At 43.7% G+C, this 25,632-nt stretch overlaps 1 protein-coding gene across 4 annotated transcripts in view; it reads left to right on the forward strand.

Annotated features, from left to right (window-relative positions):
- Positions 1–5,758: 5,758 nt before the first annotated feature.
- ADPRH (ADP-ribosylarginine hydrolase) overlaps positions 5,759–25,632 on the forward strand; it is a 54,880-nt gene continuing 35,006 nt past the window's right edge. The window contains exons 1-2 of one of the 4 annotated variants that reach the window (XM_073633465.1): positions 5,788–5,916; positions 17,383–17,547. In XM_073633465.1, the coding sequence (XP_073489566.1) occupies positions 17,527–17,547 (21 nt within the window). In that variant the 5' untranslated portion in view covers positions 5,788–5,916; positions 17,383–17,526. Of the gene's footprint in view, positions 5,917–14,575; positions 14,687–17,382; positions 17,548–25,632 lie in introns of those variants that run through there. The other 3 variants (XM_073633464.1, XM_073633463.1, XM_073633466.1) reach the window with 3 other exon arrangements.

Below are 25,632 nucleotides of genomic sequence, written 5' to 3' on the forward strand. Positions count from 1 at the left end.
GATTTTTAAAAAGAATTACAGTATTCAGAATCGCAGTTTATGCCGATCTGAATACTTTGAAGTGCAAAGGAGGGATTTGGGGTCTTTTAGACCCCTAATCCCTCCATAAAGAGTACCTGTCACCACCTATTACTGTCACAAGCGATGTTTTCATTCCTTGTGACAGCAATAAAAGTGTTCTGAATTTTTATTTTTTTTTAAACTGACAATGTAAAAAAAAAAAAAAAAATATGTAATCGGTGTTCAAATCATACATGAGGTATCACCACGATCGTTAGAGCGAGAGCAATAATTCTAGCAAAAGACCTCCTCTGTAACTCTAACCTTGTAACCGTTAAAGTTTTAGGAAGCGTCGCCTATGGAGATTTTTAGGTATCGTAGTTTGTCGCCATTCCACGAGTGTGCACAATTTCAAAGCATGACATGTTACGCATCTATTTACTTTGTGTAACATCATCTTTCACATTATACAAAAAAAATTGGGCTAACTTTACTGCTTATTTTTTTTATTTATTTCATGAAAGTGTCTTTTTTTCCAACAAATTGCATTTGAAAGGCCACTGCGCAAATACCATGTGACATAAAATATTGCAACGATCACCATTTTATTCTCTAGGGTCTCTGCTAAAAAAATATATATAATGTTTGGGGGTTCTAAGTAATTTTCGAGCAAAAAATATGGGTTTCAACTTGTAAGCAACAAATGTCAGAAATAGGCTTAGACGTAAAAGGGTTAAAGATGAAGACAGCAGATATACATAGAAAACTTATATAGAGAGATTTGTTTCATCCCTATATATCATCCGAGGCTGTTCACTTCACTGGGTATAGGAGAGGGTTTACATCAACTTTAAATAAAAAGGCTATGGAGGTGTACTTCTGGGATTATAGAAAAAATGCAATGCTGTTATGTGGCCCTATTCTACAAAAATCACAGGGCTGCTGAACGACATGGTTGCCACAAACAGCTTTTCATGTGCCCAGTCTGCATTATCATAACACTTAAGGCCTGTACACAGATCGGACTTTTTGACAAGAAACATGCAAATTAGCTGTTTTGGAGCAACATCCGACCGTGTGTACGCTCCATCGGACACATTTTTTCAGTTTCCATCGGACTTTTGTTGGCTGTGCGAACGGACAAACTTTCCGGCAACAAAAGTTGCCAGCATGCCCCGGGACTGTGATGTCATAGGGGGGCGGGGTCACCGCCTATATAAGTCATAGCAGAGCGCACAGACAGCATTACAGCCGGAGAGAGCGTCGTGTCAACATCTCTGGAAGAGAAGAGGGAAGAAGACGATCCAGATGTCTGGGCCACCGCTAGCAAAAGTGCGGCAGAAGATTGCGGAGGAGCCGGCAGAAGATCCAGACACCGGAAGAAGACGCCGGAGAGACCCCTAGAGCGGCCTAATAAATTACTTTAAAAACCTGTGTACTGTGTTTTTTTCTTGACACTTTTTTCCCTAGGTGAATGGGTAGGGGTACGATGTACCCCATACTCATTCACAAAGGGTGGGGGGCCGGGATCTGGGGGCCACCTTATGAAAGGGGGCTCCCGGATTCTGATAAGCCCCTCACCCGCAGACCCCGACAACCAACGGCCAGGGTTGTCAGGAAGAGGCCCTTGTCCTCATCAGCATGGGGACAAGGTGCTTTGGGGTGGGGGGGGCCGCAGGGCGCCTCCTCCCCCAAAGCACCCACCCCCCAGGTTGAGGGCATGTAGCCTGGTACGGCTCGGGGGGGGGGGACGCTCGCTCGTCCCCACCCTCTTTCCTGACCGGCCGGGCTGCCTTCTCGGATAAGGGCCTGGTATGGATTTTGGGGGGATCCCCACGCTGTTTTTTCGGCGTAGGGGGTTCCCCTTAAAATCCATACCAGATCTAAGGTCCTGGTATGCCCCTGGAGGGGAACCCATGCCGGCTTTTTATTTAAAATTTTGCGTGGAGTTCCCCCTCTATGTAAGTGTTTTTAATCAATTTTATAATAAATACTAAAGCAGTTTTATGTGATGAATATTCTTTCTGCTTCTGTTTTTTATGATTCCTTGGGCAAATATGTGGAGGATGTGAAAAAGGGAGACCTCTTGTGGGGAAAAAAGCATGTATGACCTTCTTATTACACTTTAAAACCAGGCCAATTCTGACATGTTTTGTTTATATTTAAAAATCAGTATTTTTTGCTAGAATCCCCAAACATTATACAGTATATTTTTTCTCAAGCAGAGGCCCTAGAGAATAAAACGGTAGGTGTTGAAATGTCACACGGTTTTTCAAATGCATTTTTTGGGGAGAAAAATACACTTCAATGAATGTTAATGAACAAAAACACAATATAGTATGCAATTTTTTGGTAAAAAAATTAAAAGATGATGTTATATTGAGTAAATAGATACCTAACATGTCATAGTTTGAAATTGTGCAAGCTCGTGGAATGGCAACAAACTACGGTACTTGAAAATCTCCATAAGCAGATCTAAACATTTCTAAGGAATTACTGAATACTTTCGGGCCAATGACACTCTAGGGAGTGACCCTGGCATAATTTGGGAGGCCATAAATCAGTCTTCCGGGGGCTCCTGATCAAGCACGGCGCCCGTATCAAGCAAGTTCGTGAAGCCAAACTGACAATGTTGTTAACCGAGATACAAACTCTTGAATTGCAACATAAGCAAGTGCCTACCACTTCTCGGAGAAAGACTTAACGCATCTGCGCTGGCAAGTGTAGGATCTTTTACAGTACGAAGCCAAGGTGGCATTACAAACTTTTAAAAAAACTCTACTATAAATTTGGTGATAGGTGTGGCTGGTTGCTGCCAAAGGCCCTGCATGGGGTCCTATATCCCCCTTGTTGTTGACTGTGATGGACTGAAGATTTCCCTACCTAAGCAGATAGCACAGGCATTTGGCAACTATTACTCATTATATACTCTTTTGGCCACCTTTCTGTCCCAATCACACCTTGATGATTATCTCTCCTCAGCTCGCCTCCCTCGACGTTCCTCTCTGTTGCAATGTGACCTGAAGGCACCTATAACGATTGATGAGCTGCACGCAGCAGTTTGTCCCACCAAACTGGGTAAGTCAGCAGGCCTGGGTGGTTTCACCATGCAGTATTATAAAGTCCTGCTACTACTCCTAGGCCCTCACATGGTTAAGATGTTCAATGCATTGGGACAGTCCTCCTTTGCCCCAGCGATGTTCCTGGCCCACATCTCAGACATCAATAAAGAGGGTAAAGACCCCTCTTTTTGTGGCAGTTACGGGCCGATTTTGTTGCTTAATGTTGACCTCAAACTCTTTACTAAGCTCCTGGCCTCTCACCTTCACCTTCCTTAACTGGTTCATCTGGACCAAGTAGGATTCATCCCAACTTGAGAGGAATACGACAATACAATTAAAGCTCTTAATTTAGTCAACTTAGCCAACCACACTAAAACTTCCCATGTTTTCCTAGGCACCGAAACTGAATAAGTGCTCAACAGGGTGAACTGGGTCTTTATGTTCGCAGTCTTGCAAGGTATGGGCATCGGGGATAGGATGATTCAGTGGATTTCAAGCTTGTACTCTGCCCTGAAGGCCTCGGTTAAAGTGAATGGTGTGTTCTCTGAACCTTTCTCTATATCCAACAGTATCCAGCAAGGTTACCCCCTCTCGCCACTACTATTCGCCCTCACTGTTTCGGAGTAGGGTCAGGTTAAACATAAAAATTACGGGCCTTCAGATGGGAGCTTCAAATTACAAGGTATCCGCTTATGTGGATAATATGCTCTTTTCCCTGACCAACCCTCATATCTCTTTACCTAACCTCCTAGAGAAATTAGAGCAATAATGGACTTCCTCTGAGTTGGAATATCTGGATACTTAGAAGCAAAGAAAGGAAAAACCCCACTAGCTTGGACTTTAGAGGCAAGTTGGACTACAGAGTTTATATAAAAATCCATTTTTTTTTGTCATCAAAAAATTTAAACCAAAAGACGTACATAGACACAATCAGCTAAAAACATATGTTCATGTATATTACAAAAACGAGTCATTTAAGACCCGATAATTTACAGAAGTCGTAGATGTAACATAATGCGGTAAGTGAACCCCTGTGCGCTGGCGCCTTTCGCTGGTCTGCTTTTTCAGGACACACAATGGGGAGTCAGCAATAAATAGGTTTCACTATACAAATGAAAAAAAGCACATATGTAAGAAATGAAAGTGACCTACACATATATTTTGTAAACCGTGAACATAGCATTCAAAATGCGTTTAATATAACATACATCAATGGAAAAAGAGTATATATAGGGAAAGGGAAAATGGCTAATTGGGCATTTGGACATTTTCACTTAGTGGTGTACTCACTTTTGTTGTCAGCGGTTTAGACATTAATGGCTGTGTGTTGAGTTATTTTGAGGGGGCAGCAAATTTACACTGTTATATAAGCTGTACACTCACTACTTTACATTGTAGCAAAGTGTCATTTCTTCAGTGTTGTCATATGAAAAGATATAATAAAATATTTACAAAAATGTGAGGGGTGTACTCACTTTTGTGAGATACTGATTATAGACACACACACTTTTTTTTTTTTTTGAGGTGGGGGGGTCTTGGATGAGTTCCACTTCTCACACACTTTTTTTCCCAGGACTTGACCACTGTGGCTGACCTCCCTCCCCCAACCACTGATAGTCTGACACCCATCTACATTCTACACCCAACCGCTTCCGAGTTAATTATTACAGTAGCTCTCTGGGCTCCCCCACCATCACATCTCTTGTGTAATGGGCCGAATATAATCGGCGCATGCGCAGAAGACACCGGTAAAGGCAGAATATTGCATGTGTTTCAGCAGATTTGGCGACCCGTCCATAGATCCCAACTGTGCCTGATTTCGAGGGACTGTCCCTGATTTGGAGCAATGTCCCTCCGTCCCTCCTCATTTGTCCCTCATTTTGGTCTGATCTATATAGTTGTATATAATATGCACTTGTTATGTTTCAAAAAGTGTTTCCCCTAAACCTTTCATCCAAATTCGAAATTGCTGCATTTGTACATTTTAAAAGCCAATATAAATGAATAGTAGTGGTAAAAAAAAGCCCCTGTGGATTTAATTAACCTTTTTTATCTTGGTCAAGTCTTCTTAAAGGGGGTGTGGCAGGAGATGTGTCCTATGCCTACATACTTTTGCTAGCAGGTGTCCCTCATTCCCATCTCAAATTGTTGGGAGGTGTCAGAATGTGTAACGGAAGTGACGTTTCATTGCCGCCATCTTGCTACACCCCGCACTCCTTCATAGTAAGGATACACTGAGAAGGGGAAAGTGGACATCTTGTTACACCCACTGGAGTTTTGCATTTTACACTTATTTTTAACAGTAAAGTGAGTTTATATGGTGAAATACAGTACTTAGAACTCCGTCTGACTGGTTAGCTGTTGAATTTTAAAAGCAGCGGCAAGCCTGCTCATCTCATAGGTTTGCTAATCTGACAGAAGTTGGCTTCTTTTAAAATTCAACATCTAACCAGTCAGGCGGAGTTCTAAGTACTGTATTCCACAATATAAACTCACTTTACTGTTAAAAATAAGTATAAGATGCAAAACTCCGGTGGGTGTAACAAGATGTCCGCTTTCCCCCTTCTCGGTGTATCCTTAATATGAAGGAGTGACGGGTGTAGCAAGATGGCGGCGACGGAACGTCACTTCCGTGACATATTCTGACTGGTCGCCTAATCTGACGAAACACAGGGGGAACGTATGCCTCGTCCTATCCCTTCCCTCATCACTTCCGGGTCCCTGTGCTAGCTGGGCTGTGGGCACTCCCGGGGAGCTGTCACTAGATGGCGCTGCTGATAATGACAGATAGTGTATGCACTGTACATGGCGGTAGATGGTGAGGAACAGAGCGATCCCGGGTCTCCTGCTTATGGTGAGCGGTGCTTGTCTGTACGGCTGAGACCATTCATGTGTGTATGTCACCCAGAGAGTCGCTTCTCCCATATATGTACAGGTGGCGGGGAGGAGGGCGGCATCACTTCTTATTAACTATACATTTCTGATAGGAACACGTCATGTGTTTCTGTATTCTATACAGGTTGGGCGGGTGTGTGACCTCTGTGTACAGAGACTCCTATCAGGACAGACCCCCTTCTAAGACACGCCCCTTTCTCATGTCCATGGAAACCTTCCATTTCTTCCTCACCCACAGGGGTGTACAGCCTGAGTGTGTCCTGTGCAGCCAGTCCCATTCATGTCAGTTGGGACACCACCACAGCTCCCAATATGACATGTGCATTCCAGGACACCCCCGCACAGCTGTCATATTGGGAGCAGCCAGTGTCCCCCCCAGTGACATGAATGGGACTGCCTGCACAGGGGATGGACAGAACACCCCATGATCCTGAATTACAGTAACAGAGTGTCAGACTTTTGTCTGAAGGGCGTGTGCCGTGAACTTGTCTTGCATACAAACGGTACACAATTGTCAGATATGTAAATCACCTGTCACTCACAGCAAGGGGGAGGATTTGACAAAGTTTTTCTGTTTGCCAAGATTTATCTCACTGAACAATAAAAGAGGATTGCTCAGAGCTGGATTAACTCTTTGCGGCAAGACTGGGCTCAAAAGATAGGAAATCTTATACTCTACATTATGACATAAAAAAAAAAAAAAAAAAAAAACAAAAATTCCATGTTTAGCTCCACTTTAAGTCTGCAGTTGTCTGTCCCACACCACAGCTTCTAACCTGCAGCTCAGCTGAGTTGCATAGAAATGAATGACCTGTTAAAAAAAAAAAAAAAGAAAAACAGAAAATAGTATCAAACATTTACCGTAATCTTCATTTCCTGGCCCCAATCCATGGCATCATACGACCACGAGTGTGCTGCCATGTTGGCACCAGGAAAATAGATTAAGCAGTGCTGTGTGCTTTAAAAGCAAGAGGCACCGCCGGCTAGAAGAGACACTTCCTACACAGTAAGACGCAGAGATTTACTATGCAGGGTGTGAGGACCCCGCCTTACAGGTCATGTAGTTGGTGCTATAGAGGGGGCAGAACATTCTTCCCCCAGATCAGGACCTGTACAAAACACACAGCTTGGCAGGTTTTTTAGGAAGAAATTAAAGTGGTTCTAGGGAATGATTTATTTTTTTTTATTTATTAAAAAAAAAAAAAAAATGTTAGACTTACCTGTTGTTATTATACAGGATTTATATAGCGCCGCAAGTTTATGCAGTGTTGTTTTGTTCAAGTCATGTCCTGTGGGGGCACCCATGCGGGTAGACTTCTGACCCAGGCTGTAGGCATCCCTAGACACACACACAGCACATTCACACCCCCAGTTCCCTGCTCACAGTAGCAGGAGAATATACTTCCTGCTGCTGCCTGTGTCTCTATGAATAAGTGCCACAACAGGGCATGAAACGCATTAGCTATTTTTCCTGTTTTTCCCTGTACATGAAGTGACTGCATTTGGATTCTACTTTTTCATATCACTAAAGATGCCTTCTATGGTGTGCGGCTGTCCAGGATCCTTTTCTTTCCTCAAGCTTGTGCAGAGCCATCACCTGTGAGAGGTTGGAGCGGCAATCTTTTGCTTTATTACCTGTGTCTTGTGTGAGACCAAGAAAAGAGAGCAGTGGTGCTGCAGCCAGAGACTGTACTAGATTGGTAAGAGGAGGCAGGTGAATTTTTAGGGATGGGGAGAACCAATAGTGGGCGTTTTTACCTTAAAATGGTTGTAAACCTCAGACACAAAATATGAACAAAGCATATCCTTCTATAGTGTGTACAGATCTCAATTAAGAGCACTAAGTGACATTTCTGTCTGCTGCTTCGTTCCTCTGCTATCAGCTTGAATCACTTCTGACAAGTTTTTCTGACACCAAGAGAAAAATGGTGACAAGCTAGGGACCCCCAGCAGATTGACAGCCTCGGCTCTGTTCCTGTATGCTGTACGGAGGGGGGGGGGGTGTTCTTTTCCTCCAATCAGCTCTCAGAATTTTCCTCACTGAGCTCTTCAGAGTGTCTCTGCCCCCTTTTTTCTGAACTCTGACAAGTTTTATAAATTCAGCACTTTGACATGAATCCTATCCTGCTGGGAAGCTGTCAAAGCAAACAGCCAATTATAGACAATGGAAGCATTTCCAGCTTCCCAGCTGCACATACGCAGGGGGACATGTCTACGTGCAGCTGCGGGACAGGGAATGCCTCCATCACCTATGATTGGCTGTCCACTTTGACAGCTTTTCAGCAGGATAGCTTGGGAGAGTGAGAACTCGTGTTTGAACACGCCTGATCTCAACCCTTCTAGACACCCTCCAGTACCCGCGGATACCTCACGATGCCCCCTGCAAAGTCACTGGAAATAAAAGCAGTGCATGTCATCATCGGCAATTACACATGCTAAATGGAACGCCCCTACCCCCCATATCGTATGATCATATGATTGTCCTGGTACTGATAATTCTCTGCTCAGACCCCAAGTGCTGAATTGTGGATTCCATGATAGCCTAGGCCTAGTCCCTTGGCTGAATAATGATCAGCATTATTCTACCCACTTCCTCTGAGGTCATCTTGTGGTGGAACAGCAGTACTGCGGGGGACGGCTCTAGATACATTTTATTTTGTTGTTATTATGTTGACTTTTAATTGGTTACTTATTTTTTATTTATTTTTTGCCGGAGTTCTGCTTTACATTATTGCTTGGTGATTTCGTTTTTTGTGATTGAAATGATACTTATTAACAAGGTGGTGCCTCTGTTATATTCCTTGAGCATTGTATTGACATCAGCCTTGCTTTTGCCATCTGTTCAAGTAGACAGGTTGAGATAATGGTATTTTTGTACAGGGAAAAAAAATTTAGAACAGCAGCTTTCTGTATCGTACTGCCCACCCCAGATTTCATGCTATAACATTTTGTAAACAAAAAAAAACTGCATATCGCGCTTGTGCTGTCATTCCTTGCTAATGGCACCCCAAATGCAGCAGGCAGACAAGCATTTGTTGTGCAAACAAAATAAAAAAAAAAAACACTCAAAACTCCATACTTAAAGCGGAGTTCCACCCATTTAAAAGCTGCTGATTTTAATAATCAGACACTCACCTGTCCAACAGTCCAGCGATGCGGGTGCAGAAAGCCTCGCTCCTCTTTGCAGCACCGGCATTCTAGCTGTGGACACCCGACTGTGGGCACTGCGCATGCGTGAGCTGCGCTGCGCGCTCTGAACGGCCAAGCAATCTTCTGGGACCTGTGACGTGTCCCAGAAGATTGCAGAGAGGGAAGAGGTGATCTTCCTTCTGGTGCCAGGGGAGGAAGTGGGAGCTGGGTGCCTGTAAAAGCAGGGTACCTGTCCCCCCCCCCCCCCCCCAAAAAAAAATGACATGCCAAATGTGGGTCACCAGCACTTAAAGCGAAAGTTCCATTTTTGGGTGGAACTCCGCTATAAAGAAAATACATGAGCTACTTTGCTGGGCGTAGGGCAGCTCATTAAAATGGATGGGCTGCCTATCTGTGTAGAGCGATAAAGAGCATATGTGCGACACCTGGCATATCATTGAATGGGGCCTCAAAGTCAAATTCCATAACATGTCTTTGGCTCATGGTAAAGTGGATAGTTATATCTAAAGCTGTTAAAATTTTTAGTTGTCTTCATTACAGATTTATTATCAGGTTTTGATCTTCTGGGCTCTTCTGCTGTGACTTGCCATCTTGTATAGTGCAGGAGTAGCAGACACAGGCTCTCAACTTACCTCCCCCTCACCCATTGCTAATATGTCTCTTTATTAAGGATGAGCTCCGGCGTGTTCGCGCAGCCCATGTGCAGAGCCCGCCAGGAAGTTGGCACTGCGCTGCGCTAATCACAGGCAGTGAGACATTGTCCTGATGTGTGGCTGCAGAGATCGGGAAATGTCTCACTGCCTGTGATTAGCGCAGTGCCATGCTGACTTCCTGGCGGGCTCGGCACGTGGGCTGTGCGAACACGCTGGAGCTCATCCTTACTCTTTATTCGATTTACAAAATGCAAGGCATTCTGTGATTGGACGGGAGAAGAGGGGCAGATGAACAACAGGACCAGCCCTGCACATCTTTTCATAGCACATATTAATAAAAGCACTACAATGCACTCTTTATATGTGGGTGTGCAGTTCATTCTGAATGGCACCCCAGCACATATATACAGTGTGAGCCAAGAGCCAATGCAGCTGCACTTCAGCACATTGCAACACATGTGAATGTACATTCAGTGTACGGTGCTGACCAAAAGAAATGTGGGCATTGCTACTTTGTGCAATGAGGCTCATTGATCCCCAGCATCCCTTTAACTGGGTCTTTATGTCCCGGGGTGCAAAGGACTGCCCAATCACATGACCAGAGGCTCCCAATAATTAAGGATGAGCTCAGGTGTGTTCGCACAGCCCACGTGCAGAGCCCGCCAGGAAGTCGGCACTGCGCTAATCACAGGCAGTGAGACCAATGCGCGGCTGCAGAGATCGGGAAATGTCTCACTGCCTGTGATTAGCGCAGCGCAGTGCCGACTTCCTGGCGGGTTCTGCACGTGGGCTGTGCGAACACACTTGAGCTCATCCTTACCAATCATTACTAGAGACAATTTGACAGCTCAGTCCCTGTGCTGGGAGCGTGCAGTGAACCTGCTCTCAGCTCAGAATCCTCGACATGGACGAATCTGCGGTGTGTGGGAGAAGTTGTATGAAGGGTGGAGGGGAATATACATCTTTTATATTAAACTAGTACTAAAGGCTGAGACTTTTTTGCATGGATATAATGCAGAATACTGGTAGACTTTTACTTTAAAGGAGAAGTCCAGCCTGAGCTCGTTTGGCTAGGCTTCTCCCAAGGGTCACAGGAGTGCAATCTGTTCTGCACTCCTGTGACCTGTTTTTTAGCAGAGAGCGGTCTGAAGTCCGCTCTCTGCTGACGTCACAAAGATCAGTTCGGGCACCGCATCATCCCGACTTCGGAAGTCTGGATCCGCCAGCTGCCTGGACTGATGGCAGTCTCACGCTTTCAGCGAGCCACTGAGATGGCCGCTCCCCACCCCTCCACAGCTTTTGAGCTCCAGTGAGTGTGGAGGAGCAGAGAGGAGAGATGCTGATTGACAGGCAGCAGCTCTAAGCTCGGGGAACTGAGCCATCAGTGATGTTCGTGGCTCGGTTCTCAGTGCAGAGGCGCCGGGGGACCGATTCTGCATTCACCTAGGTATGTATGATTATGGGAAAAAAGAAAAACCCATACTTCTCCTTTAAATTAAATTGTAATGCCTTATATTATCGTCAGTCTATTTTTAAAATAACAAACATGTCATATCGGCTCCTGTGTAATGGTTTTGCACAGAGCAGCTCCCATCCTCCTCTTCTGGGGTCCCCCACTGGTGCTTCTGGCTCCTGCTTTCAGGGTGCCCCAATAACAAGCCGCTAAGTATAGTATGGAGTGCCCCTAAAGGTAAAAAAAAAATAACTTCTGCCTTTTTAGAATCACTTTCAATCCCTCCCTTCTTCTGCCCAGGATTACATGTCCCATGAGGCATTACTCCTCTCACATTCACAAATTCTCAGGCACTTACTGACATGTATGGATGGTGTACTGAGCTGTATGTGTGCTGCACTGTGTATACTGACATGTATGAATGGTGTACTGAGCAGTATGTGTGCTGCACTGTGTATACTGACATGTATGAATGGTGTACTGAGCTGTATGTGTGCTGCACTGCGTATACTGACATGTATGAATGGTGTACTGAGCTGTATGTGGGCTGCACTGTGTATACTGACATGTATGGATGGTGTACTGAGCTGTATGTGTGCTGCACTGTGTATACTGACATGTATGGATGGTGTACTGAGCTGTATGTGTGCTGCACTGTGTATACTGACATGTATGAATGGTGTACTGAGCAGTATGTGTGCTGCACTGTGTATACTGACATGTATGGATGGTGTACTGAGCAGTATGTGTGCTGCACTGTGTATACTGACATGTATGGAGGGTGTACTGAGCTGTATGTGGGCTGCACTGTGTATACTGACATGTATGGAGGGTGTACTGAGCTGTATGTGGGCTGCACTGTGTATACTGACATGTATGGATGGTGTACTGAGCTGTATGTGGGCTGCACTGTGTATACTGACATGTATGGATGGTGTACTGAGCTGTATGTGTGCTGCACTGCGTATACTGACATGTATGGATGGTGTACTGAGCAGTATGTGTGCTGCACTGCGTATACTGACATGTATGGATGGTGTACTGAGCAGTATGTGTGCTGCACTGTGTATACTGACATGTATGAATGGTGTACTGAGCTGTATGTGGGCTGCACTGTGTATACTGACATGTATGGATGGTGTACTGAGCAGTATGTGTGCTGCACTGTGTATACTGACATGTATGAATGGTGTACTGAGCTGTATGTGGGCTGCACTGTGTATACTGACATGTATGGATGGTGTACTGAGCAGTATGTGGGCTGCACTGTGTATACTGACATGTATGAATGGTGTACTGAGCAGTATGTGTGCTGCACTGCGTATACTGACATGTATGAATGGTGTACTGAGCAGTATGTGTGCTGCACTGTGTATACTGACATGTACAGTATGAATGGGGTATTGAACTGTTTGTGTGCTCACTGCTTCCCCTGCTATGTAAACCAAATAATGCATTCTGTATGCAGACCAATTAATTGATAAAGAAAATAGTTGACAACTAGTTATATAATTGATTATGTCAATAAGTTTTAGCCCTACTGACAATGCTGCTGTCCAAAGGTGTCCCTGTGCTCCTTCATCCAGAGTAGAGGCACTCTCATACAGAAGGTGTGTTATTGTGCAGATCACCACATCTAATGATTGGTAAGCTGCGATATTCAACATTTTTGGTTTTGCATTTAATACCGCTTTAAGAGAGCATGCAAAGTGAATGGGCTGCCTTCCAACGATATGATTTAATACATAAGGAAATGCGTGTGACATGAGAGCACACAGAGCTGTGAATGGATTACCAAGAACAGTAACATCATCTCTCTTGAATGTGACCATTTTCCAGAAAACAGAGAGCCTTTTTCTAGCCAAGCTGGTATTTCCCGTTCCTTTGTAGACTCATTCTTTCCGATAAGAAGAAGGTTATAAAAAACAATCCTGTCTGGTAGAATGCTCCTAGTCTAATGCAATATTTTAATCTGAGCTCCAGCCTTACCCTCAGTCTTGCATAATTTTACTGACATTTCTTACTCTGATCTCACTGCACACTGTGAGCTTCTTACAGTGTGCAATAGAAGCTGCAGCCAGTCAGATAGCGCCCACCTCATTCCTGGGAGAGAGGACTTCCCGCATCATCTAGCCCTTTCTTCCTAACTCTGACTGTCCCTGGCCTGCCCCTTTCATTCATTGGATTCAGTTCTTTAACCACTTCAGCTGCGGAAAGGTTTTACCCCCTTAATGACCAGGCCCTTTTTTGCGATACGGCACTGCGTTACTTTAACTGACAATTGCGTGGTCATGTGACACTGTACCCAAATAAAATCGATGTCCTTTTTTTTCCCACAAATAGAGCTTTCTTTTGGTGGTATTTGATCACCTCTGCGGTTTTTATTTTTTGTGCTGTAAACAAAATAAGAGCGACAATTTTGAAAAAAAACAATATTTTTTACTTTTCTGCTATAAAATACATCCAGTACAAAAAAAAAGTAAAAAATTAATTTATTCATCAATTTAGGGCAATTTGTATTTTGCTATATATTTTTGGCAAAAAAAAAAAATCCCAAAAGCCATATATTGATTGGTCAAATCCATACCAGACTCTTTGGGGGGGGTGGGGGGGGGGGGAGTGAGCTACCCACCCTCCTGACCAATACCAGGCCACATGCCCACAACATGGGGTGGGGGTTTTGGGGCATGGGGGGGCTCTGCGTGGGGTTCCCCTCAACATCTATACCAGACCTGAAGGTTTATTGCTGGCAATTCTTTTTTTTTTTTACATTAAGCTGACAGCTGATAACTCATCGGTTGTTAAGGACGCGGCGACCAGCTTCCCGGACTATTCCTTAACAACTAGCTTATCACAGTTTGTTAAAGAGAAAGAGAAAAAAAGCATTAAACCTGCATGCAAAAACGTGGGTTTAAAAATGCAAACCGCACCGCAAAACGAGCTGGAAAAACGCATCAACTGCAGCCACATAGATGTGAACCTAGGGCAGTGATGGCGAACCTTGGCACCCCAGATGTTTTGCAACTACATGTCCCATGATGCTCAACTACATTGCAGAGTGGATGAGCATCATGGGAAATGTAGTTCCAAAACATCTGGGGTGCCAAGGTTCTCCATCACTGCCCTAGGGTAAAACTGGAGCACTCAGAATCTGGTGCAGCTGTGCATAGTAACCAATCGACTTCTAACTTCAGTTTGTTTAATTAAGTTTTGACAATACAACCTGGAAGCTGATTGGTTTCTATGCAGAGCTGCACCAGATTTTGCACGCTCCAGTTTTAGTAAATCTCTTCTGTATCAAAAAAAGCCATTTTTTTATTCCAGTAATGTTCCACTTTAAAAATAAATGGGAGGTGGATCTTGGCACATGCTCTGTAGCTATAGAGGATGTTGTTGGAACATAGTAGGGTGTGTGTGTGAATCAGCATCAATTGTAGAGAGGAGCAGCTCACTTTACTGATCGTTTCCTACTGGTAAGTACTGCATGTAATACTAAGTGCAATAATTGGTGACCAGCAGAGGTGTGGAGTGTTATCTGAAGAGAGTGATGTTGTAACCAGTATGTGTGAAGGTGTAAGTGAGGTTAAAGCGTTATAAAACCCAAAACGGAAAATGTTGTATATTGCAGCTTACCAGTCATTAGATGTGGTGGATGCACTAGTTTTCTTTTTTTTAGGCTTTTTTCACCTGGTGATCTGACCTGTAACACTCCTCCTGTATTATAAAAATAAAAGCTGATCATTGTAATGCATCTGCAGGACAGCTTGTTCTTTAAAAAAAAACAATAGATGTACTGACCAGATCTTCAGGTTAAAATAAGGGAAAGAAAGCTTTTAAAAAGAAAATGATTGCAGGCACCACATCTAATAATTGGTAAGCTGCTTTGTAATAAATGTTTGTCTTTGGGTTTAATTCTGCTTTAATATAATAAGTGAGAGAGCCTAATGCCGCATACACATGGGCAGACTTTTCGACCGGACTGGTTCGACAGACTTTCCAGCGGACTTTTGACGGATTTCCGACTGACTTTCTAACGAACAGACTTGCCTACACACGATCACACCAAAGTACAACGCATTCGTACGTGATGACGAACACCGGACTAAAATAAGGAAGTTGATAGCCAGTAGCCAATAGCTGCCCTAGCGTGGGTTTTTGTCTGTCGGACTAGCATACAGACGAGCGTATTTCTGGGTCCGGCGGAGTTACGACGTAAAGATTTGAAGCCTGTTCCAAATCTAAAGTCTGTCAGATTTGCGACTGGAAAAGTCCGCTGAAGGTCCAGTGAAGCCCACACACGATCGGATGGTCCGCCGGATTTGGTCCGTCGGCGTCCGTCAGACCAGTCCGGTCGAAAAGTCCGACCGTGTGTACGCCCCATTACTCTGTTTACTGTGATCTTAACCACTTGCCACCTGCCCACAGTACATTCATTGGATGGCGCTGGCTGGATCACATAAATGTACATCATCTAGCCTGTTATAGGTTAGTGGCGTGCAGTGCGCCGCTCCCATGACCGATATGTCCAGTAAATTGCAGATCCCAGTACCCAGCCATTTTCGGTCACATGATCACTATGTCAACAAAGCTGTTGTAAATGAATTTTATTCATAACAGCTGTTTTCCCTATAGAGTGCTGATGTGATTGGCCCACCGCTATCACATGGTACCTGGGCAAATCACAGCACCCTGTACCATGTAATTGGCTTTAGCCAATCACAGATCACTAGTAATCACAGCTGTTATGAATGTAACCCATTCATCACACCGCCCCCCCTCCCCCACTGTATTACCAAAAGTATTGGGATGCCTGCCTTTAGACACACATGAACTTTAAAGGGGTTGTAAACCCTCAGTTTTTTGCCTTAATGCATTTTATGCATTAAGGTGAAAAAGCTTTTGTGCTGCAGCAGCCCCCAGAGCCCCCCTTTTTCTTACCTGAGCCGATCATTCCAGCAATGAGGACGAGCACAGCAGCTCCAGCCACTGTCTCAGTTTCTCATTGGATAGATTGATAGCAGTGGGAGCCAATGGCTCCTGCTGCTGTCAATCAAATCCAGTGACGTGAGCCGGGCAGTGGGGCCAAGTCCTGCTGTCTGTGTCAATGGACGCAGCAACAGGACTCGGGAGTGCACCCGCACAGGTGCCCCCTTGGAATGCGGCTCTCCGACGAGGCACCCAAGAACAGGGGGAGCCAGGAGCGCTGCGGGGTGGGACCCCAGAAGAGGAACATCGGGGCCACTCTTTTGCAAAACCCTTGCACAGAGTTAAGTATACCATGTTTGCTGTTAAAAAAAAAAAAAAAAAAAAATAAGGCTTTACAATCACTTTAATGGCATCCCAGTCATAGTTCGCAGGGTTCAATATTGAGTTGGCCCACCCTTTGCAGCAATAACAGCTTCAACTCTTCTGGGATGGCTGTCCACAAGGTTTAGGAGTGTGCCTATGGGAATGTTTGATCATTCTTCTAGAAGTGCATTTGTGAGGTCAGGCTCTGATGTGGGCGAGAAGGCCTGGCTTGCAGTCTCCACTCTAATTCATCCCAAAAGTGATCAGGTTGAGGTCAGGACTCTGTGCAGGCCAGTCAAGTTCATCCACCCCAAATTCGCTCATCCATGTATTTATGGGCCTTGCTTTGTGCACTGGTCCAAATCATTTGCTGGAGGAGGATTATAGTGTGGGGTTGTTTTTCAGGGGTTTGGCTTGGCCCCTTAGTCCCAGTGAAGGGAAATCTTAAGGCGTCAGCATACCAAGACATTTTAGACAAATTCATGCTCCCAACTTTGTGGGAACAGTTTGGGGATGGCCCCTTCCTGTTCCAACATGACTGCGCATCAGTGCACAAAGCAAAGTCCATAAAGACATGGATGAGCGAGTTTGGGGTGGAGGAACTTGACTGGCCTAGACACACTCCTAAACCTTGTGGACAGCCTTCCCAGAACAGTTGAAGCTGAACCCTATGGACTAAGACTGGGAAGCCATTAAAGTTAATGTGCATGTAAAGGCAAGCGTCCTAATACTTTTGGTAATATAGTGTATAAATACATCAATACAGTGTCAAATGAATCAAATGCAGTGTTAATTTCGTCAGTGACGTAAACTAAAAGTACAGTACATTTTCGTCCACTGACAAAAACTATGACAAAAATCAATTCCGTTTTGTTTACAGGCCATCCCTCAAACCTGAGACCACCATCCAGCACTGTGCAGCATTACAGGCCTCCTCAGACCACCATCCCAGAGCACTGTGCATTACAGGCCTCCTTGACCACGGTCCAGAGCACTGTGCAATACAGGCCTCCTCAGACCATCCATGGTGACTAAATCTGTATCTGTGAGTTTGTTCAAAACTTAATACCATAAATAATAACATATTCAAATGTTTACCCCAGGAGTATATAATCCGTTTGGAAATTCTAGAAAAATGCTTAAATAATGCATTACAATTTAACTAAACCCATTCGATTTTAGTCGACTAAAATGTAGGGCAGATTCAGTCACCGAAAATGTAGGGCAGTTATTCGGCTAAATACCACTAAAACTATTGCAGATGATTAAAATGGGACCAAAACGAAATAGAAATTTCCTGCCAAAATTAACACTGATTATATTCTAATCCTATAAAAAAAAACATACACAGGCAGTCCCCGGATTACAAACAAGATGGGGTCTGTAGGTTTGTTCTTAAGTTGAATCTGTTTGTAAGTCTGAACAGGTCAATTTTTTAAGTGTAGCTCCAGCCAAGAAAACTATTCTTTTAGCTGGATAGCATAGGGAAGGGTTAACAACCCTGTAATGTTTGTTTTGCTGTCCCTGTTCAGAAGATTTCACCTCACTTTCTGCCCCAATGACATTTGGATTTTGAAAATTTTGGGTTGTTGTAGAAGCAAGCCTTGGTGATAAAGCTTCAGTGGAGACACCTTTTTCCCATAATAACTCTTCCAGGATTGAATTTCCCTTCCTAGGGGTAGATTTCCTCTCACTTCCTGTTGTTTCCCTCCGTTAGTAAGTAGGAGTCGTTTGTAAGTCGGATGTTTGTAACTAGGAAACCGCCTGTAATATGTGCAGCAAGATAAAGTGCATACATTGTGCAAAAATATATTGTAGTCCAAGTAATAGTCCCATACACCATGCAATCTCTGTGCATTCAATGACCAAATGCGCTCTGTCAACAATATCCTAATTCCTTTTTCTCTCCATATGGTGAACATCAATGGCAATCAATCTCTCAGAAGCAGGTGAACCAAAGAGGAAGCACAGACATCCAATAGTACAGACCGCTTTATCCATATTTATTAAAAAAACTAGGTAATGCACTAGGATCCTTTGAGGAAGCCAATCAGGGTGCAACGCGTCAGCTGGGCAGTGACGTCATCACACTGGGCGGGGTCGAGACACCATCCTTGAGAACGATGTCTGCCGGTTTTTATGTTATGCCTGTATCTATGGATTGTATGTAAGTGCATTACCTTAGAAGGGAATTCCTAGAAGAAGGAATTAAGGTATATATTAAAACGTGCAAAAAAAAAAAAAGCATTTTGTAGCTCCAAGCTCCAATATGTTGCAGGTTAAAAAATCAACTATTCTCTATGGAATTGGTTCACAAAAAAAAGCTTCAAAAAGTTCTGGAGCATTTTTTTTTGTAGCTCAAATCAGATTTGTGTGTTTTTATAAGTGGTTTTTGTTCTGTAGAAATGCATAGAAACGCTTGATTTGAGTGTTTTAGTGCGTTTTTGGTTGCAGCGAGTAAATAGATACCCATCAAACCTCAAATTGCGTGCGCCCGTGAAATGGCAACTTCAGCACCATATATTTTCCTTAGGCCACTCTATAAAAGCTCCCTATAGGCAGCGTGGTCAAAAATCTATGGTTTGTTTTTTTTTTCAGTCAGATCCTTTTTTTTTTTTTTTTCTAATTAATTTTAATAAAGTGCTTTTGGAGTAAAAATCTATCCAAAGATAGTTTTCTATTTTAAAAAGCATTAATAATTTTAGTTTCTTCAGCATGAAATGGAGCTTAGTTATGTAGCATGAGGCTGTATATGTTGAATCCAAACTCTGCAAGCTGAGATAACATGCACCGGCAATGTTATTGTTTTAATTAAATAAAAGAATTGGAGTAGTTCTCCAACTACAGTAAGTATGATTAACCTATTAACCTAGAATCGGTTCTGATATCGTTGCTTTACAAAGCTGACAGTTTATTATTCTAAATAGGAAACCATTTTGTTTGCAAATATTAAAGATTCTAACCACCAGCAAGATATAAGTCCTGTTAGCGGGCATCCACTAACCTGCTGCCACCACGTCCCTCACCTTGTTGTGTCACTGCCGCATCACCAGCTGTCATAGACTCTTTACCATGATTGGAGATGCTGCGCTCTGTTCTGAATGACGTCATATGATGTCCAATCAGAACAGGAGAGCCACCGCCCGGCCGTCATTCTGCTATAGGCTGGGTGGGAAGGTGTTAACGTTACAATGTTCATTAAGAAATGCCATTACAGAGGGCTAAAAAGATTGGAATTTACTGACGGGTCAGGGCTCTTTGACACGTTTTTTAGGCTAAAGAGTAAATTAGTCAACCGCAGGTTAATATTAATCAGAAATCTTGTGTAAAATATTAACATTAAAGTTGGAAAACACATTATCTCAATCTCCAGTTATAGAGGTCACACTTCCTTTTTTCCTGTAACCATAAACATCCGATTGTCCGTACAGCCGCCATTCATTTTCTGCCAGCAACCGATATGGTATAAATGGAACAAGAGAGTAGGCTGCCACTGTCTTCATGGTTGGCAGTGTTTAGGGTGGCCTTCACGTGTGTTAAGGAGACAAGGTAGGTCTTATTTTAGTGGAGACAAACCTAAGCCATGGGTGGCCACAAGCATTTAGGTGCTATTAGACAACCTTTCTAAAAGGTAGACTTAAAGTGTTTGTAAACTCTGTTATTACACCACTTTTCCCTACAGGTAAGCCTATAATAAGGCTTACCTGTCGGTACCATGAATATCTCCTAAACTTGCACAGTTTAGGAGATATTCGCTGTATCCGCATATGCCAACGTCATCGGCACTTGCGCACCGAAGAAACGGCCCGCTCGTGCCGTTTCTTCAGGAGCCATGCCTTGACTGGCGGCTCGCGCGCGGGAGTGACGTCATCGCGGCTCTGGCCAATCACAGTGCCTGAGCCCACGATCCCTGAAATAACTCCGGGAGACATGTCGCCAGTCAGAGCGGTGTACGGGGACCACTGCAACAGCTTTGATCCTTGGTAAGGATTTCATAATGAGCTAGTATGCGATGCATACTAGCTCATTATGCCTTTGTCTTGCTGGGTTTTTTTTTTTGTTTTTTTTTGGAGTTCATAACCACTTTAAACCTTAAATAGATGACATTTAATTTGCTAAACCTCTCTATAATGTATATCCTAAACGATTTCCCCATTTTTTTTTTTTTTTTTTATTACATAAAGTTCTGTTGTTCATCCTTTTTTTTTTTTTTTATTACAACTTTTAAAATGGAATATCTTGTACTGTAAACTGGGATATCTTCACTTTTCATTTTTTAAGCGAAACTATCACCCAAAAGGGGAAGTTCTGCTCGTCCTCTTTTTTTTTTTTTTTTTTTTCCAAGAAATACCCAGCCTCATCACTTCTGTGTCCATATATGAACAAAACGTGTGCGTGTCTCTTTCTGATAAATTTACAAAAATATTCTTTCCTTGAGGAATTGATTTAAATAGCAGCTCACATAGGCTAAATCACATGACCCTGTCAAGTAATTTGCTGCCAAAATAGAATACTTTGAATATTTTATGATTATTACAACCAATAATCCAAGTATTGAACATTACTGAATGTCATAAATCAAAGAAGGCTGGATAAGAACAAACCACTTTATCTTATCTTTGGTATCTTGAGGTTCCTAGATAACGTGTACTTTCTTAGTGTACCTGCTTTCTAAGCTAATAGGTGTATTTCTATACCAGGCCAATTTTGGCATTTCTCTCCTACTGTACATGTAAAAATCATCATTTTTTTTGCTCAAAAATTATTTAGAACTCCCAAACATTGTATAGATTTTTTAGCAGAGACCCTAGGGCAGTGATGGCGAACCTTGGCACCCCACAGATGTTTTGGAACTACATTTCCCATGTGCACGAGCATCATGGGAAATGTAGTTCCAAAACATCTGTGGGGGGGCCAAGCTTTGCCATCACTGCCCTAAGGAATAAAATGGCAGTCGTGGCAATTTTTTATGACACGCAGAATTAAAAAAACAAAATACCCCAATTTTTTTGTAAAATGTGAAAGATGATGTTACGCCGAGTAAATGGATACCTAACATGTCACGTTTTAAAATTGTGCACGCTCGTGGGATGGCGCCAAACTTCGGTACTTAAAAATCTCCATAGGCGACGCTTTGAATTTTTTTTACAGGTTTAGAGTAGGAGGAGGTCTAGTGCTGGAATTATTGCTCTTGCTCTAACGTTTCGCGGCAATACCTCACATGTGTAGCTTGAATGCTGTTGACATATGCAGCCACGACCTGCGTTTGCTTCTGCGTGCGAGCAAGAGGGGATGGAGGTGCTTTCAATTATTTTATTTTTTTTTATCGCTTTTTTATTTTATTTTTACACTTTCCCTTTTAACTTTTTCTTTTTTGATCACTTTGATTTCTTTTAAGGAATGTAAACATCCCTTGTAATAGAAATAGGGCAAGACCGGTCCTCTTTACGGAGAGATCTGGGGTCTATAAGTCTGCAGATCTCTCCTCTATGCTGGAAAGCCTGAGATAAACCAAAAAAAAAAAAAAAACGATCTCAGGCTTTCCAACAAAAAAAAACTCAACTGGGTTTACATCTGTCGGTGCCAGAGTGACGTCATGACTGCCGCTGGTGAATTCATTCTCCAGCTCTCCGATCGCACAGGAGAGCTGGGAGAAGCACCAGAGGGCAGCGGGAAGGTGGGGGGGGGATGTCCCCTCCCACCACCTGTAAAAGCAATCAAGTGTCTAAACAGCTGCTATGATTGCTTTTACTTTTACTGAAGTCCAGGACTTAATATGATGGCCTACAGGCAGGAAGTGGTTAACTGCAGCCTGATTTTCAAGGGGGCTTTGTTATCATGCAGGCATACCTGAGTCACATGACTGGCAGCATATCCTTTAGCAAGTAAAACATTGGACATAAGTTATGTATTAAACTTTTGTATTTAGCCGCCTGTGTAAAGTTCAGCTTTAACTTTAAAGCAACATCAAAGGTTCATTTTTGTTTAAATAACAAACATGATATACTTACCTGCTCTGTGCAGTGGTTTTGCACAGAGCAGCCCTGATCTCACCTCTTTTTGGGTCCCCTGCTGGCGTTCCTAGCAAGCTGCTTGCTCTGGGGGCACTGGTGTGTTCTCGCTCTATGCGTCCATAAGACTTACAGCCGTGGCTCTTGTCCCCCCCCCACTCTCTCCTCAGTGGCTCACTGGCTGTGATTGACAGTAGCAGGAGCCAATGACTCCCCCTGCTGTCTCAGCCAATAAGGAATGAGAGACCCAGGAGAAGCTCAGCTCTCGTGCACATCGCTGGATCGAAAAGGAGCTCAGGTGTGTATTTGGGGGGCGATGCATACATGTGGTTTTTTTTACCTTCATGCATAGAATGCATGAAGGTAAAAAACCTTGAGCCTTTAGAACCACTTTAACCCTCCTTTCTCTATTAAATCTGCTCTGTAAACTTTGTTATTGATTTGGGAAAAGAGAGATCGGGACACAGATAGGTGGTATTTTCTCACAACTTTTTACTATGGTAACAGTTCATCTGTGATCATTGTAATGCAAAATGTTCACCCAGTGCATTTTTTGCAAAGGGTCCAGGATTTTTTTTCCCGCAGTAGCTTGCTTTTTGCATGTAATAGACTTCAATGGACCCGTACCAAAAACGCAAGTGTTGCATTTTTAATGTGTTTTTACGTGCAATTAGCGTTTATTAGCTCCATAACAAACAGTGTATAGCTGATTGTTAAGGAGCATGCCGGCATTATGTCGAGAAGTGCCCCCCATCGAATAGTCCCTGGTATGTACTGAACATGCGCCGTACGGAACAGCACAACAGCTGATTTGCCAATCAGCTGGGCTGATGTAACCAGGGCGCATGCGAACATCATAAGAGGTATCTCTCAATGGGAGATACCATTTCACAGACACAATTTAAACATATACAAACAGCGGGGGAGACCGTAGTTCTCAGATTGTTAATCGCTGCTGCTGGAGGGCTGCTAGTGGCTGTGTTGTCTGTGTAGCAACCCGCCCTTTCACACAGGCAAAACCAGCTGTTCAACACAGCAAGCCCTGCAACACGGACAAAACCAGACCATCAGCACACTGTAAAGCCGCCCCACAACAGCAAGGCACAATGTGAGAGCTATGGTCTCCCCCACTGTTTTGTATAGGTTTTAATTGTGCCCGTAAAATGGTATCTCCCATCAAGAGATGCCTCCTACGATGTGCGCATGCGCCCTGGTCACGTCACTCCAGCTGATCAGAAAATCAGCTGAAGTGCGGCTCCGTCCTGCGCATGCGTGGGCACTATTTGATTGGGGGCACTTCTCGACAGAACACCAGGAAGCCGGCTGTCGTATCCTTAACAACCAATGATTTATCAGCTGTCAGCAGGTTCCCCACCGACAGCTGAATGTAAACAAAAGAATGGAGGCAATGAAATATGTAGGGAAAAAATGGCATAGGAGTGAGCTAACGGCCTTCCCCTCCTGAACTATTACAGGCTTAATGTCCTCAACATGGGGGAGGTGCAGTGGGGCAGAAGGGACTATGTGCCCCCCCCAAAGCACCTTGTCCCCATGTTGATTGGGACAAGGAGCTCTTCCCCCACATACCTAGCCAGTGGTTGGGGGGTCTGCGGGCAGGGGGCCTATCGGAATCTGGAAGCCACCTTTAACAAGTGGTCCTCCAGATCCCACCCCCCCCATGTGAATGAGTAGGGGTACGCACCCCTACTCATTCACCAAAAAAAGGTGTGTAAAAAATTACAGTAGGCAGTTTTTTTTTTTTATTTAAAAAATAAATAACACTGTCCCCCGATGTAGATCTATCGTCATTCTTGATGCCCGCCGCCACCACGACCCAAAAAAACGAATTAAAAATAGCTTTGCTCGTGCCGAGGGCTCCCGCCGTCTGGCTGCTCCACCGTCTTGACAGTTCTTAAATAGCTAAGGGGCGGGGCCATCCGGTGATGTCATTTGGTGGCACAGCCTAGAGCTGCACGATTAATCGTTAAGAATTCTTTTACCTTCCCGATCTTCAAAACAGCATTTCACGATTCTTTCTAACAAGTGCAGAGAGTTCTCACAGCTGAAAAAAAAATAAAATTAAAAATCCAGGCAGCCTGCCAAGTTTTATCACAACATCCCAGATAATTATAAACAAAGTAACATTTCTTCTTGGATCAAAGGAATGAACTGCCTGTGGAGGAGGGAGGTTTAACCTCTTAACGACTAAACTTTTTTCTGGCACTTGCTGCTTATTTTGAAAAAATACACTTTAATGAATAAAAAACAAAAAAAACTAAACAGTAAAGTTAGCCCAGTTTTTCTTTTGTATAATGTGAAAGATGATGTTACGCCGCGAGAATCGTGTTCTTTAATCTGAGCAAAAAGATTGTGATTCTTATTTTAGCCAAAATTGTGAAGCTCTAGCACAGCCCCTCCCCGTGATGTCATCGAGCAGTGCATGCTGGGCCAGTGATGTCACAGGGGGGCGGGGTCACCCGGTGACGACGCTGGTTGGTCTTGCCCCTTAGCTTTTTAAGAACTGTCAGGCGGCGGAACAGGCAGATGGCGGGAGACTTCAGTGCAAGCAAACAAGTGTGGGAAACATCTTACCCTTGTAATACACCCTAACCCCCCCCCCCCCCCAGCACCCTTTTCACTTTATTTAGGATGCAAATAACTCTAAAATATAAAAACAATAAACATAGTCTATAAAGCCTTACAGCCCCCTCAGCCTAATGTACACATAACTACTTCCACAGAATAATTATGACCTTGCATACTGGAAACTGCCATCCCTCCTCGAAAGACAATCAATTCACTGAATTGGAGATCCAACAGACTATCAAAAGCCTGAAACCCAGAAAATGTCCTGGTCCTGACAGTTTTACCCCATGGTTCTATAAAACCTTTGCCTACCAATAATCCCTATCCTGACCCACACCTTCAGTTCCATCAACTCCAGTCCACTCCCTCTTCCCCCCCATATGCTCTCATTCCACATTTCTATAATGCTTAAACCTACGATTCTTCCATTTGTGAGAGCTAAAGACCTATCTCACTCTTAAATCTAGAGCTCGAAATTTTCTCGAAACCTTCTCCATTCGCACCTCTCCTTTACTAAGTTACTTAACACACAA

The sequence above is a fragment of the Aquarana catesbeiana genome, linkage group LG06 (assembly GCF_042186555.1).
Source record: "Aquarana catesbeiana isolate 2022-GZ linkage group LG06, ASM4218655v1, whole genome shotgun sequence".
In the NCBI taxonomy this organism is placed as follows: Eukaryota; Metazoa; Chordata; class Amphibia; order Anura; family Ranidae; genus Aquarana; species Aquarana catesbeiana.